Source organism: Sarcophilus harrisii, chromosome 4 (genome assembly GCF_902635505.1).
Source record: "Sarcophilus harrisii chromosome 4, mSarHar1.11, whole genome shotgun sequence".
Taxonomy (NCBI): Eukaryota; Metazoa; Chordata; class Mammalia; order Dasyuromorphia; family Dasyuridae; genus Sarcophilus; species Sarcophilus harrisii.
Window position 1 is genome coordinate 168,965,148 of NC_045429.1, and position 21,010 is coordinate 168,986,157.

A 21,010-nucleotide genomic window follows, 5' to 3' on the forward strand; every position below is an offset into this window, starting at 1 on the left:
CATGTCATAATAACACAAATAAAAAAAATAGGAAAGCAGAGTTTCCCATTATCCCAGCTGCTTAGAACTTCATAAAATTGATATAGCTTCTATATAGTTAACACAGTGCCTCATTGTCATTATCATATCTTTACATTCCTTTTCCCACTATAATTGTTTTGGTTTTGGCCTTTATTACAATTAATTTAGACTATTCAGACAGCCTCATAATATCTTCCTTCCTGCTAAACTTCTACTTTATGCATGGGTCTTAATATGTCAGTCCTATTTTCCAGACCTTAAAACAGATATCTATTGTCTACTGAGCACAATTCCAAATTATTAACAAGCTCAACTTCATTCAGTCCCCTTCAAGGCTGGCAATATATTATATTTCTATTCTTTTATCTTATAACATTTCTCCACATGATAATGATAATAGAACTTATTTAAGTAGCTTTTCCAAACCACTTTCTTCACAGCAACCTTGTGAGATGGTAGTTCAAATATTATTACTTTTTATTTTATCAGAGAATTTGTGGCTTGCCACAGATCAAACAGCTGATAAAGATGAGATACGTGATTTGAACTTATATTTCCTAACTTTGTATCTAGCTCTCATTAAACCATACAACCTTTCAGTATACTCTAAGATCAAGCAAAATGAGATAATTTTCTATCTCCTGTACATACCCAATCCTTTCCTTAAGTTCCTTTTTTTGCCCATTATTCCCTCTCTGCCCCCTCATCAATTTTTTTCATATTTAATTGCTTTTCATCCTATTCCTCCATGAAAATTTCCCTGATCTCACAAGTGAACTATGACTTCTATTCTCAGATGTCATATATTTATTTTGTTAGTGTTTTTATTGTTTTTCTCTTGTCTAGTTTTCCTAGAATGTATGTATCTTCATCCTCTTCTGCCTCTTTAGAATCTTTAGTTTTCTTAAGAATTCTACTCAGAAGCTACTTTCTATATAAAGTCTTTCTACACACCCTTCTCCAGCTGCTTGATGTTCTAATTGACCCTCCCATTTTAGTTTTATTCTTATCAATTTATTTGATTTTTTTTTTTATACAAGCCTTTATTATCTCTCTTCACTGCCCATATTACTGGGCAATTTAAAAGAAAAGAAAAAGAAAATCCTCATCCCATATGTGTAATCCGGAAAAACAAATGTTCACATAGGCCTACTCCAAAAGATCTATGTCATCTTTGCATTTTAAGTCCATCAGTAATGTTTTGTTTTAAATTTTTCAGTTATGTTTGTATTGAATAATCCTAAATTTTTTTTTCAAATTATTTTTCCATAATGGAAATGAGTATATGTTGCTCACATGGGTATAAATTGTTTTCCTTGGTTCACTTAATTCTCTGTCTTCTCTGAAACAGTCCATTTCATCAGTTCTCATAGCAAAATTTTAATTCATCATATTTGTATGCCATAATTTGTTTAGCCATTCCTTGATAGTTGAAAATCCCTTTAGTTTCATATTTTCTGCTGTTCTGAAGATTTTTATACATATGAGTCTTTTCCACCTTATTTGCAATATTTGAATTTATTTTATATATGTTTTATTAATATTTTTGCATTTTGTATGTACTTAATCTGTTTTTCCACTTGAAATATAATTACTTTGAGGGAAATAACACCTTTTTTTTTGGTATCCTAAATACCTAGCAAAGTTTTGGACATATTTGTTACTTAATAAATAGCTGATTGATGGATATATATATCATTTTGTATGGTAATTGCTTTTGTGTTATAAAACCTCTACTAGACTGTAAATTTCTTAGGATAGGATTGTATTGTATCAATCACTTTTAAACTACTTAGTGGCCAATCTAAGTCTAAAGGTGTAATTCATAGAAAATAATCTAAACTAAATTAGCTTTTTTCCTAAATTGAAATTATTTATTGAAAGACCCAGGAAAATATGTGTGCAATAGAACATAATTAGAGGATTCAATTTAAAATTATAAATTTCCATTTCTGACTGTTTTACTTTAAAAAAAAAGATTTTGTTTTTAAAGTTATCCAACTTTTCTGGGCTTTCTTCTGAATTTTTGTTTGTTCTCTGATGTATATATTTTTATTTGTTTTTTTTTCCTGCTCCTTTCTCCATCGCACCCTGGACAATTAAACATGAATACATACATTTATGCATATATATATAGATAGATAGATAGATAGATACACACACATACACACATATACATATATGTCATACCACACTCTATATATTTCTCATTGTCAGTTTTCCTCCCTCTTAAAATAAATAAATTTATAGGTCAGAATCTTTTCATATTTTTTAAAAATCACCCAACTTATCATTCCTTGTTTCAGTGTTCCCAGTCCAGTGTTCAGTGAGAGTAACTCACATATCACAACTTGTTTAGCCATTCCCCTACCTTCCTGTTTTTTGAATTACACAACCTTCCCTTCTTCTATTTTCTAGCCCTCTTATCTCTTTCTAAATTTAGAAGACATATCTCTCTGATATAAGGGTTGTCCCTCTAATCTGTTTCTGATGAAAGCAAGATCCCAGTAGTACCAACCCTTCATCCTCACTTGCTTCTTCTATATCAGTTCTTCCTTTCATGCCCTATTTGCATATTTTTTTCCTTTTTAGCTCTTTCAACCCAGTTTTAGTTTTTATAATTATCCCATCATACTCAGTTCAGCCTAAGCCTTTCTTTTAAACTATTCAATAAACATAATGATATGTTAGTAAGATAATGTTAGTGATAACATTTTTACTTATAAAAAGTAAACAGTTTGACCTTATTGAGTCCATTATAATTGTTCTTTAATGTTTACCTTATGATTTTGCTTGGATCTTGTATGTCAAATTTTCCCATTAAGGACTATTCTTTTTTGTTATAAATATCTTAGTCTTTCATTTTGGTAAATATCTATTTTTTTCAATCAAGATTATACTCAACTTTGCTGGGTAATTTTCAGTCATAACCTATGGTCTTTTAATGTAGAAGCTGCTAGGTCTTGTGAGATCCACATTAGCTCCACAAAATTTAAAATATTTTTTCTTGTTGCTTGTAATATTTTCTCTTTAGTCTGGTAACTTTGAAACTTAGCTATGATATTTTCTATTTCTGCTTTGCCTTCTTCAAGAACTTCGGAGCAATGATTCTTTATAATTTCTAAAAGTATAAAGATTTTTTTTTTTGTTATTACTTTTAGATAGTCACAAAATTCTTATATTGTCTCTCATTTATCTGTTCTCCCAGATTAGGTTGTTTTTTCTTAACAAGATATTTCATATTGTCTTTTTTTAAAATTTTTTTGCTGGAGGAAAATTTGGAGAGTTTGGACTTTTTAAAAAAATCTATTTCCTATCGTTTCCTCAAGATAGCTTTTTATAAGACCAACTTTTCTTGACATAGTCATTTTTAGTTCAGAGTCTACTAGTATATGTTTTCCATTCATGTTTTAATCTCATTATTAGCATGATTTGGAAATGTTAATTGAACACTTAAGGTGACTTTCTGCACTTGAGGAAGTAGTCTTTTTCAGTTAATCTGACATTTCTTGAACCCATTTCAAGTTTTCTTGTTAAATATATTGGATTAATTTGACATTTCCTTCACCAGATAATTTTATAGTTGAGGAAACTGAGGCAAATCAGGTGAAGGAATTTTCCCTGAGTCACACAGCTAGTAAGTGTTTGAGACTGGATTTGAACTTAGGAAGGTGAGTGTTCCCAATCCTAGGCCTGGCTCTCTATATACTGCACCACCTATCTTTTATAATAACCAGTAACAATTTAATCTGTTTAGTAACTGTTAACATTACTTGAAAGTCAAATGATGAGCCAAATTTATTTCTGCTAACTCACTTTGGTGCCTTGCTTTACTTTACCATTTATCACACCATTTATTAAGGAGGAATGGTAATACTAAGTTATTTCACAATAATGTTAGGTGAATTTATAATAGACATACAGTTAAATCTGCAAAGTATATGGAAATAAATGTTTTCTGTGGTTGCATGTTGAAATATATTAGTTTGGAAAAAGGATCAAATTAGAAGAAAGATAATTATCTTTGGATATATTGAGATTGAATGTTGGTGGGATATCTAAATAGGGTAGACTTTTACAGTGGTCACTTGATTTGAGATGAATTTGTTCTAATCACATTATATGTTTCTGTTTTAAGACATAGTGTATTTTTATATAAGCCAAAGGAAAAACACTCAAGGTTCTGTTTTTTCCTGAGTGCTAAGGATTAAATAGAAATTACACACACACATACACACACACACACACACACACACTTCTGTCACATTCAGTTGGGCAAACATTCAATGAGTACCTACTACAAGCAGAGATCTTTGTTAGGTTTCTGGTGACCAGTGATAGCAGATAAAATTTTAGAGATCAGATACCATATAATCTCCCTACTTCTGTGGACTTTATGATCTAGCATTGGAAGTGATAGGTACATGGAGCTACATTTATTTATTTTTTTTTTTGGAAAATGAGTGAAGTTCCAAACATTGGGCACTAACCATTTTGCAAAATACTGTTTGATAAGTGCATTAGAATATAGCCTGCTGTGTCCAATATGGAGCGGAAATATCATTACGGATTGGTAGGATCATAAGGTTTCATAGAATAGACATTTAAGTTTTTCATTAAAAAAATGAGATGGCAAGTCATTGAGGTGGGACAGTGGTAGGAAAAGAATGGAGAAGACAAATGTAGTATAGAGAATGAATAATAGCGGGAAGGTTCCCATGCTGGCATAGTGGATTTTCATAGAAAAAATGGTGGGTAATCAGTCCAATATAATATAGTATGTAGCAGAAGCAATATGAAAGAAAACTTTAAAATCTGAGTTGGGAAGATTCTCCTTAAATCCTTTTGTTTGGAGTACTATGTTTCACTAAATCCAGAAGTGACTTGGAAATAGAATGTTATAATTTTTTTTTTTTAAGAAAATAGGTGGGTTGTTTTTAGTTAGCAAAGTTATATTTAATAAGGATGTATCTGGGACAAAGCAAAAGGCAACTGCTATGGCCTAGGATTTGGGGAAGATGGAGCAAGCACACTGGTTTTGCTGTCATAATGCCTGAGTTAATATCCCATCTCTGTATTTAGATGTATGGTATTGGACAAAATACTACCTCTTGACTTTTTCTTATGCGAAAAATAAGGGGTTTAAACAGATGGCCAATAAACCCCCTTCTATCTATAAATCTATAATACTATGAGACTCAATGGAATTGAGAATTAGGGTTGCTTAGTAACCTGGAAGAACAACATGCTTTCTTAATGTCATTTCTAGTGGTCCCAATGCTGAACCAAGTCAATTAGCAATAGCAAAAACAATTTCTTTTGTTAAACACACTGTAGAGAGTTTTAGATGCCTCTCTAAGGAGTTTGAACTGTTCCATGGTTCCTTTGTGTGCTATTTTTGTGAATCTTGCACTTATTTTTTCATAGCAGATATGCATTTTGAAATAAATTCATCCAAATTGAGATCTCCCCTGATAATTTCTGACAAAGTTTTCCAGACCTATTAGTCTCATACAAATTGTGATAGGTACTCATTGGAATTATTCACTCTCTTTTCCTTTAGTAATTGAAGATATTTGTTTTATAATTGCAGCCAACCATATAATCTCACATACAGCTTTGTCAGTTTGGGCTTTTTTGGAACAAGTGTTTCAAGATTATCATACCTAATTAAGTGAATGGAATGGATAGGCTAATGAAAATGTGTGAGTGATTTTTGTTAGCATTTTGAGGTGTTTTGTATGTTGGAAATAAGCTTTTTAAAAATTATCCTTGGGATACATAGTACAAAGTTTCAAATTATAATATATTGGCCTAACAAATTATATACAAAAATAATTCATAAAAGTTTCAGAAGTATTTTACTTGAGTTTTAAAAGGAAATTTCAAGAGTAAAGAGAGAGAGTTAACTCTTTTAACTGTTGATAATAGAAGGAAGTAAATAGCACTGTGAATAATAGGATCAGTAGATTCCTGTCCCTATTTAGCAGAGGATTTTAGGTGTATGTCTGAGTGTCTCTCTGTGTGTGTGTGTGTGTGTGTGTGTGTGTGTGTGATGACATAATTATCTAGAATAATTTAGAAGAGGGGGTTGCTTTCTGGATCCTGAACATTTGCTGTCATTATTGCTGAACTTAGTTGCTTGGGAAATATAAAAATTATATAATTTTTTGGGCTGCCCATAGGTAATCCAAAGTAAATTGAAAATTTACCTTATTTGTAATAGGTACATCTTTGACATACTATTATGAAATACCTTCTTTAAAATTTATTTATTTACTTATTTATTTTAAATATAAATACAAAAGAGGAAAAATGAAAAAAAATTGCCATGTGCACATATGAGAAAGGATTCACAATATGAAACAATAAATTTCCATGTCAAGAAAGCCTATATAATATTTCATATTGTGTTCAGAACTGTCCATCTTTTACTTCCTTGCATATTTTCTTTTGTTCATTGTTATGCAGTTTTTATTTTATTTTTTCTACCTTCCTCTCCCTTCTTCCCCAAGAAGGTTACAATTAAGAACAAATACACACACACGCACAGAGAAATATCTATAATTATTCACACATATACACATATGCATTCGTATGTTTCTATGTAAGACCATACTAAGCTTGTTCTCCGTTTTTCTAAAGCTAGATAACCTCTTCCTTTATAAGTCTGGGTCTTTCCATATTTTTCTAAATCTGTGACCTCATTATTTCCTACACCACAGAATTATTCCAACCTTGTACTCTTTGGTTATTTTAAATAGTTTAAAACAATACTTTCAGATATTTTCAGGTCTTTTTGCAACAATAATTTCAGGTCTTTTTGCAACAAAATCCTCTAAGTCTGGCAGTTCTTTAAATGTCTTTGTTGCTGTTCAGAATTATGCTTAATTTTGCTAAGGATAGTATTTTTGGCCTCAATGCCAGTTCTTTTGCTCTTCAACATATAGTATTTTAAGATCTATGTTCTTCTAGTATAGTCTGAGTGATTCTAAGTGTGGCTCCACCATATTTGAACTGTATTTTTCTTGTTGCTCGTAATATTACCTCTTTCATCTGGGATTTTTGGAATTTGGTTGTGATATTCCTGTAGATTTTCCTCCTAGGATCTCTTTCAGGGGGTGAACAGTGGGATTTTTGTTGTTGTTGTTTGTTTGTTTTTTCCTCTTGCTACCTTCCCTGTCTGTTCTAAAACTTCAGGACAATTTTCTTTAATTATGTTTTTTTCTTGATCTGTTTTCCAGAGTTGTGGTTTTTCTTAAGAGATGTTTAACATTTTCCTCCTTGTTTCATTTTATATATTTTGTTTTGTTATATCTTAGACTCTTATAATTTTGTTCATTTCTGCTAGCCCCATTCTAATTTTTCAAATTGTTTACTTCCTTAAAATTCTGGAACTACTTTTCCAGTTGGCTAACTTTTCTTTCCATAATCTTGTTTTTCTTTAATTGTTCTTAATTATTTTAAAATTTTTCTCAATTTCTCTCATTTGGTTTTTAAAGGCTTTTTTGAGTTCTTCTTTGAATTATTTTTGGTCAGGTGACCATTTTATGTTATTTTTTTGGGGGTAGGAGAGGTTTTTTTGCTTCAGTAGTCTGAAGGTAGTGGTCTTTTCTGCTCCCATATTCTCCTTTGTTCTCCCTCTTTCTCTCTCTCTCCTTTTTTTTTATTTTTTTTTATTTTTTTATTTTTTTAAACAAATTGCTGGTATAATCTTTAGTCCTCTGTTATGGGGGATGGTACCTCGGGTCTTAGGTTTTCCCTCAGGTCTCTCCTTTGGCCTGGAATGGAAACCAAGGACTCTGCCCTCCTGTAAGTGCCAACAGCAGCAATATAACTGTCCTACACCGTGCATGTGTTGGTTCCTTCTTTCCTAGGGCTATTTCTGACAGTCTAGCTGGGCCTGATATTCCCTATCAGTATAGGTTCCCGCAACCTTCTCCATTTCAGTGCCTGACTCCTCACATTATCCTGGAAGTAAAAATTCCTGTGGTGGGAGCTTGAAGGAACCTCTCAAGGCAACTACACCCTGACTCATTGCTTACTTTTTTAGCAGAGTTGACTTGAATATGTTAATACTTCAATGGGGCCACACCTCTGTCCTGGGGTCTTTCTTTGGTCTCTGGTTGTCCTAGGAGGACCACTCTTCTGCCCCAATTCTTGTTTATTTTTGCTACTGTACACTTACCCTAGAGATCTATTTTGTTTTGTTTGTGGACTTATTTTATATCACCTTCCTAAAATCTTCTCTACAAGGAATTACCTTGAGAAATGTGAAGCACTTTTATGTACTCTGAATTGTCTTTTTTGAAGTGCCATATTTTCCAGAAACGCTGGATGTAAAGCATGCAGGAAGCCCTGAATATGTTAAGAATGAAGGCTCTCCATCCTGAGCTGACATAGTTTGCATCCCAAGCTGGATTCCCTGTGTGAACTTGGAGTTAAGACAGCACTAGGCTTGTGCACCTGAGACTCAAGTAGATTATCAGAAGTTCTTATCTTTATAGTCTAGATTTTCCTAAGGGAAAAGAATGTACTTTTTGCCATTGCCTTGCTCTTCTCCTTAAGAAGGACTTTTGTCCTTTTCTATCTTTTATAGCATCTTTTCCCTTCTCATGCCACACCTCTTCCTTCCTTTGGCCTGTCATTATAAATATTTCAGGGCTATCTCCAGTCATCTTGATCTATATTTTACCTCTGGGCTCAGATACCTCTGGAGGAGAAAGTGAGATTGGTGATTTTGCACAGCCCACCCTCATTTAAATCCAAATTCACTTGCATGTTCTGGTCTCACCTTCCTGATGTCATTGTCCTTTTCAAGAACAAAAGACAAGGGCAACTAGATAGTACAGTGAATAGAACATGAGTTCAAATACAGCCTCAGACACTTAATACTTATTAAATGTGTGAACCTGGGAAAGTCACTTATCCCAACTCCCTTTCTTAAAGCAAGCAAACAAACAAACAAGAGCAAAGAATAAACAACAGTTATAAAAATGCAAACCTCTATATAGATTGTAAACTTTTTGGGTTGCACATGTATGTCCATTTCTCTTTTAATAAACCTAGTTTTCATGTAAGTGCTGTGAAGTTCTGATCACCTGTTGACAAAAATAGGAACTAAAAGATAACTGTGGCAGTGATTTGTTTGGTTGAAATTTGAAGTTCAGATTTATATTCCATTTGGATATAAAACATTTGCTAGCATTTTTTTTTTTTTTTGCCATAGTCTTAAGAATTCTTAATATAAAAACTAAAAGAGAAAAGTAGAAAGTACTGTGAATAGAGTGCTGAATCTGAAGTCAGGAACACCAAAATTCAAATCTTGCTTCTCTGATATTAACTAGCTTTGCAACCCTGGAATATGTCATTTAACCTCTATCTCTTTTTGCAAGTTTGTAAAAGTGTAATAAAAGCAGTATTTACCTCCCAGAGTTATGAAGATAGAATGACATAATTGCAAATGTTTTTGAAAGTGCCGTATAAATGCTAATTCTTGTTGCTATTGTTATTCTTAGTCATGTGGTTTTATCACTTCTGGCATTCTTAGACTGATTTGTAAAACTATAACTACTCTTTTATTGGATTTACTTTTCCATCTAATCTATTTTTTATCTACTTTAGTTTCATTTAGAGTATCAGGAATATTACCATAAATTACTTATTTTGTTTTGAAGATGAAGTACTGGAAATTCTGCTATAATTTGATATATGTAATCACAAAAAGGATCTATCCAGAAAATCTTTCAATAAAACTATGAAATTTATGAGGAAATTGAGGCTAGGAGCTCAAACAATTCTCAAAATGCTATTAGTACCACATTTAAAAAAAAAAAGATAAGTATCCAATAAAAAATGGGAGCACATTTTTTTTATTTTTCCCCACATTTTTATACATATTAAAAATTTAAAAATATTGCCACAATTAATAGCACTATCTATGAATTTGTATCTTAAGTGACATTGGACAGGTTACAACTCAGGGTCATGATGGAAGGTGGTAAATCAGGCTAGAGAACAGCCCTCTTGCTTTTACATTTATAATCAGAAGTTATACAATAAATATGGCATTTTACCTTGATAAAGACCTGAAGTTTGCTTGAAGTGGGTGGAAGTGGGTATTAGAAGGTTTGCAAAATGTGAGTTATTGTGATGTGAGGCAGTTTTCTGAGTTCTATTACTGTGTCTCACAGAAGAAATTATACAGAAGCAAATTTAAAATTCAAGTTAGGCTCAGAATGTTCCCTAATATATTTCATTGGAACAAATTCACATTTTTGAAATATGCTAAAGCAGAACTAATTATCTACTTATATATGTAATTGTGTAACTAGCTGGTTTAGTGAAAAAGGCACACATTAACACATTTCAATCAAAGAAAGGGTCATGACAGATATTGTTAATTAATATTTTAGTACCTTTTCTGCAACCTTATTTTATTATCCATTAAAGATAACTGATCAATATCAGACTCCTAGGAAAATGGGAGGGGGAAACCCACACAAATAATAGATGTATACTCCTTTTTGTATCCATTTTTTTCTCACTTCTTTTATGATTAGTTATAAATTAGTCAAGTAGATGTCATTTTGTTACATGTGTATATATTTCAACCTTTTATAGAGTTTATATGAGGATTTCCATGTTTCATGTTGTTTCTTTCCATTAGCTCCTGTTTCATTCACAAAGATACATAACTCATTAATTATCCTGTCTGTTGATCTCTCTACTTTGTGCATTGTGATGCCATTGAAGTCTTATATAAAGTCATGAATTATTTGGAGTAATTTATTGTTCCCTGAATCAGTTCATTATAGAAGCCTGGTGATAGACTGTCTATTTTTTGATCAAAGGGGCAACATCTATGTTTAATTGCTTCCTGTGATAGTGTGCATAAGTATCCTGCATTCAATATGTAGGAACTTAAAGTGTAACACCACTTGGATTTCAGAGAATTTTTTTCTTTTTCAAATATTCTCCACATTTTGGACTAATCTTCGTCACTTTTGACAAAAAAAGAAACCATGTGTTTTAGTGCCTATTTTACAAAAGGTGATGAGGCCATTGTGAGGAGATTCCAAATTAAGATTAATAAACTGATGTGATAATGCATAGGATATGCAGTTCCAAATGCAGAAATTGCCAATATTTTTACTGAAATAAGTTTTTTCCTGTTTCATCACTTTGACTGGTAAAGTCTGTGTCACAAAGATGAAACACTCAAAGTTTTACATAATTTGCTTCATATCATTTTAAAAATGTTCTCTATGCATATACACACAAATATAGAAAGTATGTATCATACTGCTTGAAAGATAAAATTGCTATGTATAATAAACAGTGGCATATTTAATGTCACTAGGTTTATGTGCCCTAAAATAAATTTGAGTTAGATCAAAGAGATATCTTTTTTATATTCTGTGCTTAGTACATTTTACCATTTTGGAATAGTATTTTTTCACTCATATTCTTGACCATTTCAATATATTGCTAGATACATTTAAAATATAGGGCAAATAGATGGTACACTGTTGTGCTTAGAGTCAAAAAGACTCATCTCTTTGAATTCAGTTTTATACTCAGATGCCTTACTAATTATGTGACTATGGGCAAGTCTCTTAATCTTGTTTGCCTCAGTTGACTGCAAAATGAGCTGGAGAGGGATGGCAAACCACAATCATATCTTTATCAAGAAAACTTGGTAAAAATAACAAAGAGCTGGACATGAGTAAAATAAGTGAAAATTTAAAAAATAACACAGATGTACTTTTCATAGAAAAGAATACTGAATATATAGGTACAAATATGCATGCTCATTGATCAGAAATGTTCTCTGATTGTAATAAAAGACCAGTATAATTATTGCTGTGTTTGCTGATATGTCTTTTTATACGAGCTGGATAACTCATTTGATGCCACTTGGTCACTAAGCAATTGCTTAGAAAGTGTTCTTTTTTTCCAGTCAACTAACTTCTTTAATTAAATAGTAACATTTTTTAGGTGCTGTGTATCAATGTCAGAAGAAGCTATTAATTACAAGGTTCAGAATGCAAGGGGATATATCTTATTTTTGAAGACTATTTCAGTCACAATTTTTAAAGGCCAAATATTACATCATTCTATTCTAAATAGTATCTTCTCTTTGGAGTTCTGATGTTGCAAAAATAGTTTAAACTGCTCCTTGGTGACAGATCAAATATAATGTTCATTGTTATGGCTATAATAATATCTTTATAGAAACAACTACTGAAATGAAGTTATATTTCTAGTACCAATTCTAAATTTTTTGACAAATGGAAAGGTAAATAATTTGATTTTGGCTAAGTGGAAAGAAAATATAGAACAGTGAAGAAGGAACTCTATACTTCAGTGAAAATATAACAAAATCAAGTTTGAACTCATAGAAATAGAGATTGTTGTATATAAATATATTTTTTACTTACCTAGGTTCACTATCAAATGTAGATATATATATATTTTTTGTTTTCATTTCATTTGTCATTATTTCATTTCATCAAATCCATGATATAGATTTGAATCTGTATTTCATGCTTCTCAGATTTGTCAAATTTAAGTCACAGCTTTTTTGAGACTCACTAATACTCTTCTGTAGAGAATTCATACCTTCAATGTGTTATATACATGTCATATATAATTGATAACAACATGTAATAATTTCTTCTATCTTCAGATTTTTCCTGTTTCTCTGCTTAATGGATTCATTTAGTGTTTTGCTATTGAAGTTAAATATAAGTGCCAAGAGATATCATAGTATTAAATCTTTTAATATTATGCTGTAATCTATAACCATCATGTCTAAGAAAACTTCTTGAAAGAAGAATACCCACTGCTCATAATTACAGGATAGAATTTCTGCCTTGTGCTTGAAAATTGATCCCTGATACTTGACATTTTATTATGTTACCCAAAATATACTTCCCCGGACCAAAGAATGAAATCTTTAAATTTTGAATCCTTTATTTAACTTTGCCTGGAAATGTGTTTTATACACGTTGTTCAAAATATCTGCGTCTATGAATCTCCAATGTTTGTGTGCCTCCATATTCTCTTAATATAAATTATATAAGTAACAATGATTTTTTAAATATATATTTTGCATAGATGTGTTAAGTTCAAAGAATTAACAAAAAGTATTTATATGTATATCTCACCTATATACACACATACATGTAAAATATTCAATTATGCAATAATTATATTATTTGAGATTCATATATAGTTCTTGTTTTCATTATTACTCTTATCCTCTAGGGGCAGTTAGGTGGTACACCATCCCTGAAGTCAGGAAGACCTGAGTTCAAATTTGGTCTCAGTCACTTAACACTTACTAAATGACCCTGGCCTGGGCTAGTCACTTAATCTCAATTGCCTCAGCAAAAATACACCCACACACCCACACCCACACCCACACCCACATCCACACAGACACACACTCCTCTAGTCTTCTGTGCTTCAGTGTCTCCTTTAGAATGTCAGTGTTGTTGTGTTTTCCATTTATTATAAGTGTTTCCATATCCCATACATTAACAGAATTGTTCTTTGTTAATTCATTAGTGAATGACTTACAGGTGTGAAAAAAATAACTAAAAAGGCTTTTTAAAATATAGGATTATTAGGTCAAAATAAACTTTTCCAAAACATGATTGCAATATTCAGGCTTAAAATGAAAAAAAAAATCATTAATATGAAATAATTTTAGCGAGATCTGCTGAAAAATAGTTCATAAGGAGATATCATAGGCTCATACCAAGGGATATTTCTTCAATATAAGAATACAGTGAGACAAAAGCATGTTGATTGCCTAAGCTAACATTCAAAGCTGTGTTAATACAATTGTCGTGACTTCTCAAAGGACATGTTATTTTCATGGTATTTTTTTAATTTATCTACCCATATCTGAGATAGTGTTTAGTTCTAAGAGCCATGTTTGAAGAAGAACTTTGCCAAACTAGATCTAATCTGAACAGGAGGTTTTTTTTTAATCTATCTACCTACCTACCTGTTTGTTTTATCTATCTACCTATCTACCTACCTATTTATTTATTTATTTGTGGGGATGGGATAGGAGTGAGAAGTGGGATGATGGCCTTTCATAAGCATTTATTTCTGTAACAGAACAAGGGATAATACAAATTTTGTTTTGCTCTAAAGGACAATATATTTATTTTCTCAAGAACTTTTTTTTAATCAATTAAGAATTAGTCTGGTCATTAGATCATTTGGAGAATCACTAAAATGACTATAACCTTGTATTCCAAAATCATGCTGCCAGGTATACCCCCCAAATGATCAAATATAGAAATCTGTTCTTCTATACAATGAAACATTTATTTACAGCAGCAGCACTTTTTTAGTAGCAAAAGTGAACTCCTTTCAATTTGTGAATGTCTAAATACAGTAAGGTACTTACATGAATGTGCTATAATATTTTGTATAATTAGAAATAAAAATATTAAGAATGAAGTAAGCTCTTAGAAAATTTCAGTGAATTGACTCAGAATGAACTGAGACCCTGGTAAAACAACATAAGAATGACTATAACATTGATGGGAAAAGCAGGAAATCACAATAATGAGCAAAAAACCAAAAACAAACCTGAATGCTTTTTAATGAGTTGACATTAACTTTATCATTAAATTCTACCTTAAACCTGATTAGCTGACCTTTGTAATAAACTTAAGTTTAAAATACCAAATGAAAGCCTTGTTTATAATATATTAGAATTGTATAAGTATGAAAAATGGCCCCACATAAAATTTGTATAGGATAAAGATCTATAGCTCATTTGAATAATATTTTTATTATTTTCCCTATTTAATTTCTTTTTACTACACTTATGAACTGGTGACCTAAACTGCAATAGCCATCAAGAATGATAATAAGATTATTCTAAAACTACATTTTTCGGTTTACTTTTTGTTCATTGTATTATTTGATCAAATAAAAAATAATTATAAAATAATTAACATAATATATTCTTCTCCAAGCTTATTTAATGATTTATTATAAGCATCCTTTCAATAATCATTTTCAGTTCCCAAGTCCTGTTAATTATACTTTGACAGTATTCCTAATATCTGTTTTCTTCTTCCAGATCCTACTTCTACTACTGTAATACAGTTCATTACTACCTGACTGTATAATTGCAATTTCAGAACTTTCTCTCTTCCATCTTTGACCTGTTCTGTTCATGCTTCACATTGTCACATCAGTTTTCTTTATTTATACATCATCCCTTTTCTGAAGACCTTTCAATAACATCCTAGTAGCTAGAAAACAATATTTAAATACAACTTGGCATTCGTAACTCTCCTAACTTCAGACCTTCCTATCTTTGCAACTTTATCTATATTGCTATCTTCCACATATTTTTAGTTCCAATGAAACCAGACTATTTTCCCTCTGTGACTGTCCTTGAAGTTATAGCTCAGATGTAAACTTCTTCCAAAGAGCCATCCTAAATACTTTGAAAAATAATTTGTCTTTCTCAAATCTTGTAAAGTCCTTCTTGTCTTGTAGGTGTATTAGGTGATATTTCCTATTATACTTACTTTCTTATAGAACCTCTTATAGATGTTCTCTTAGAAACTGTATAGAGGTTTTCTTAGAACCCTTATAGAATCCTTCCTAACTCCAGACTTCATATAAGTTTCATAAGGGCTGGGGCTTCATCTTACTTATATTTATGTTTTTGCAAATCCTAGCATAGTGCTTTGAATGTAGTAGATTCTTAATAACTTTAATTGAATTGAATTATAAGGAATTCAATTCTTAGAAACTGGGAATAGATAGAAGTAAGTGACTTTGTATATAGGATCTAGGGTGAAAGAAGGATGGAAAGACTTAAGTGCCTACCATGTGTAGCACTTTTAAAATGTTAGTTTATTTAATCCTCACAATCTTGTGAAATATTATTAACTATTTTTATCATCAAAGATTAGAGGAAACTGAAGGGAAACTGATTCATTGACTTGCTCAGGGCTATTTTTTTGCAATACCTTTAAGGGACAAAATCAATAGGAGTAAAGCCCAGTTTTCTATCCAATGGACTACCTAACTACCTGCTGAATTCATAGCATGTATTGTTCCTTCTATAGTGTAAGGATTATTTTGGGAATGCTTTGTTCTTGGGGTTCAATTGACAACTTTCATATATACACTTTAAAATGAATGATATGATTTGGTGGCAGATAAAGTAGGAAAGAAGAGTTTGTTGGATAAATCATTAGCTTATCGGAGGGTGGGGAGACCTTGGTTATTACAGATACCATAAAATATATTTCTGGTTCTGTCTAGGACTTCTTTTTTGGACTTCAGACTGCTATCTCTGATTTTTCCCTTGTTTTATTCATTTATATTTTCTGAGTTGAAATGAAATTTGAAGTGGGAAAAACATTTAAATGTACATAATTAGTTATAGTATATATATTTTTGACATTTAAAGTATGTTCTTAGTAGTTTGAAATTTCAAAACAAATACAATTTAAGATTATTGTTATTAGAAATTATATAGATGGTTATAGAATAACTTTCAATCATTTATTGAAAGTTAATTGAGCAGTATCAGAGTAGTTTGTCTGATACAGTGGGATTGTATACTTCACTTGACACTGGGTGTACTACAGGGATTTTGGCTACACTCTACCTCTGGGTTTGCTAGTGTATTATGTTTTGAAGAATATTAATAATGCTGCAGAACAATTACTTGGTTCATTTGCTAGCTGATTAAAATGCATGCATAATTCATTGAAATGAATAGAGATTTTATAAATAAGATGCCTTGCCCTCCAGGGCCTAAAAACAAAATATATATGCTAATCTATGACTATTCTTTACCTCCAACATAAAAAATTAAATATGTAGTGGTATATTAGTATCATTAATACTAAATTTCACTCATTTTAATAATGTGCTTAATCAAAGTATATGATTCTTAGTGGCACTCAAAATTCTCATAGTTCAGATTTGGAGCTGCTTCTCTGATTTTTGGTGTTCCCTTAAAGTTTGACTAACCATTTAATATGTGAATTCACATGCTGAGTTTTGCAAACCAACTATCTTTGGAAAGAATGGCTGCAACATAGGATCTCCATAAATTTCACAAGTACATTTTTAGAGGTAGTTATCATAATAAAACATCATGGACATTAACCTCATTGGCTTTAGGTTTTTATTTGTCAAGTGAAGGAAATAGACTTTTACTTTATGTGGCACAATATAAGTACTAAATAAATGTTGTTTCGCTTAGGTCCCTTTCAACTAAAATTATGATTGTCTGACTTTATGACTTGAATATTCTAACAATTTAAAATTGTTAAGAAGAAAGTGGCTTTACAGTTTCATTGCATGTCATTTGTTTGGCTTTTATATTTGGGATGACAATAAATATAAGTTTGATGGATAAAATTTCAGATCCCTTACATTAGTATTTGCTCAAAGCCCTTGATAACTATAGAGTTTTAAGTCAATAAGGGTTTAGTACTTAATAAGGCTTTACTTGTAAAATTCATTATTCATTGATCATGATTATGGCCGATATTTTCAGGTTGTTGTTGATCTATAATTATAGCTTTTCTGATAGCTGATGGAAATCTAATGTACTATGAATTTAGAATTGTTTCCTAGTTAAATTAGTTAATATATGAACCATCTGGTATGAAAATAAACTTTGCATGTATGAGGGGACTCATTTTATTAGTAAAATACTGATTGCTTCTTGAAATATGTGTAATATTTAGTTAGTCTTGGAAGGAATTTGCATTGTTTTTCCTTTTACATTCATTTTCCCTAGCCATCCTACTTTGAGATAGATATATGTATTAAAAACATACTGATTGTCCTTTATATCTATTCCCATTATCTCTATCACCTCCTCTCCTCCTAAACTGAAGACTCTTAAAGGATAAAAGGAATTATACAAGATAACATGTAATAAATATCACTCCACATCTATTTATTTATGCACTTGTACTTACTACCATGTTAGTATAACTATATTCCTATATCTCCATTAAATTTAAACTTGAAATTTAAATAAATATTCTTATTTGAAAATATGAACTTGAATAAATTCATAGTTGTGGATCTTTAAGACTGTTCAAGAACAGTTCCAAGAATCAAGATATAGATTAGAATTTCAGAAAACACTCATCTAGTTGCACTATATCATTTTTGTCTTGGTAGTATGGAGAGAGAGAGAGAGAGAGAGAGAGAGAGAGAGAGAGAGAGAGAGAGAGAGAGAGAGAGAGAATGCGAGATATAATATTCTTTTTAAAGAACAGACCTGACATAAAAAGGAAAGGAAACAGATCAGAACTTCAGTGAAAACTTATCTCACCAAAGCATGCTAATTGTTTCTAGATAGCATTATTTGAGCAATATTTAAAATTTTACAATGAATTGTTAGTTTACTTATATAAAAGAACTGGCATACCAGTTCATTATTTCTGAGTTCACATTTCCAAATGATGAGTTTTACTATTATAACTGTTATTCATCAGAGGTATTCTTTTTAGAATCTTTTCTTTTTGTGGTCAAAACTTTTGAATGTTCATTTCTAAAGAAAAATGGTTTTGATCTAATAAAATATGCCATTTATAATTGTAAGATCATTTTATAAATCATTATCATTTTATTTATTTTTTGCTTTTCTTTTACATGTATAATTTAGACATATAGAATAATAAAAAGCTTTTGAATATTTCAAACTTGTCTTATGTGTATTTGGTTTTCATCTAATTGCTTTGCATATTCTTTTCCTTTAGAACCACCACGACCCATAGCTCCTCCACAGCTTCTTGGTGTTGGGCCTACATATTTGTTGATTCAATTAAATGCCAATTCCATTATTGGTGATGGGCCCATTATCTTGAAAGAAGTGGAGTATCGAATGACATCGGGATCCTGGACAGAAACTCATGCTGTCAATGCACCTACCTATAAACTATGGCACTTGGACCCAGATACTGAATATGAGATTCGTGTTTTACTCACAAGACCTGGAGAAGGAGGGACAGGATTGCCAGGACCACCACTTATCACCAGAACTAAATGTGCTGGTAAGATTGAATACCTGTTGTTTGCTATTTGAATGATAAAGCAGCCATTTTAGCAAATGTGATGAATTTTTTATGTGAAATGAATTTTAATTTATTTATTCCATTCCTCATTCTTATTTTAACAATATCTAAACAGGTACAATAGGTGCAAACTTAAAGTTTTTGACAGATGTTTTTTACTTGAAGTAAAGTATGAGCTTAGAAACTTAGCAGATTTAAGGAACTTGGTTATGTTAGCTTTTCCAAAATTGTTTTCTTTTGCAAAAGGGTTCGTCTTTGAACTATTTTATAAGGTAGAACTCCTTTAGTTCATATAACATAATTTAAGGAATTATATCCATCTCCTCAAAACTAAATAGAATACACCAGAAACTCATCTTGCTTTTGTTATGATGCATCCATTTTTATTGCAATGACTATCTCTTTATGACCTTTTCTATATTGTACATTGTTAAATCACAGCATTAGCTGGTCTTTTTCTGTGGAACTGTGCATATTATATATGTGCCATCAAGAGAGAAGACCTTGTGGGATGTTCAACAAAATACTGAATCTTTATATCTTTCTGGAAGATCTCTTGCCTCAAAATAGGTTGCTCTGGTGCAAAATCCACATTTCCTATTGTAGAATGAAGGAGTTACAATGGAGCCAAAATTCTGTGGATAATCCTCATTAGAAAACTGTTGTTTATCATTCCTGATTGGCACAGGATATCATTAATCTTCAGTCCAAATGAGACTATTTGACATTCATGGTTATAATTCCAAAAATCACTGTAGCATCTTTATACTTAAATAACCTTGATAATAGACAGTGGAGAAATACAGTGAGACAATGGAGAAAGAAAGAAGGGAAGACAGAAAAAATTGGGAATTCTTAAGAGGGATGAAAGTATTGGGGATGGAATTTCTTTTGCCTGATAGAATAGTATTCTTAGTGTTAAAGGAAGGGTGATATTTAATCCCTTGACATCTATTTGATATAGAGAGAAAAGTCACAGGTTTAATTTTCTCAGCAAATTATTTCTTTAGTGTTATTTTGAAACTTTTTATTATAAAATTTTAAGTAGGTACTCTGATTCCTAGATTGTCAAAGCAGAATTCCTTTGACATCCATCATCAGGTCAAAATATTGCTTAATCACACAATTTAGTTGCAAATCTTTTTTTAAAATCATTTAATCATTTAAGTTTTGAAAGGAGATAAATTAGGAAATTGAGGTTGTTTTATTTATCATTTTGAAAAGTGCTCCAAATTTTATTTGTATTGAATATTTTAATAGCTATTCCTATTATCATATCTTGCAAATTTCATGATGTCTGGGTAACTCTTTTTGTTTTTAAAAAAAAATACTTTTAATACCAGACTATATTAGATAATTAGGATTTCATATTCTAGGTTAAATAAGAATGATGCATGTGTGTTACAGAAGCTTAATTTTAGTGCCAGCTGATGTTATATAGTAATCAATGACTATCATTTACTCAACAATACTATTTTTTATTTTTTTGGTAGAACTTATGGAGTTCACCAGTCATCAGTTAAATTACCAATAGATCAGGGATGACAATTCAGTCTTATTAAATGGCTGATAATTTCCCAGGCTAATAGTTGCTAGGCAGTTACTTACCATCATATGTATTGGAACGAATTTCTATTAGAAAAATTGAGCATTTTAGACTTTTCATTTTAGGATTTTGCTACTGTTAATATCCTTTATAGGATACTGTAACAAACTGTACTTGTAATAGAAGGGAGAAAGATGCCTCAAAGAGTCGAATGAATGTTCCTTCCTCATGTTGAAGTTTTGATATTGCTATAGCATCTAAAACTGTGAGGCATTTCTGTGTCCTCCATTCTTTCCTCCAAAATCAAAAATTTTTGGTATTATAAAAACAATGTACTATGTTG

General features: G+C 31.2%; 1 protein-coding gene across 9 annotated transcripts in view; it reads left to right on the forward strand.

The window, feature by feature from the left end:
* The window catches only part of PTPRK (protein tyrosine phosphatase receptor type K), a 721,856-nt gene that overhangs the window by 424,144 nt on the left and 276,702 nt on the right, over window positions 1-21,010 (forward strand). For all 9 annotated transcript variants that reach the window (XM_031964293.1, XM_031964294.1, XM_031964287.1 and 6 more), the window contains one exon: window positions 18,807-19,100. In XM_031964293.1, coding sequence (XP_031820153.1) covers window positions 18,807-19,100 — 294 coding nt within the window. The remainder of the gene's footprint in view (window positions 1-18,806; window positions 19,101-21,010) is intronic.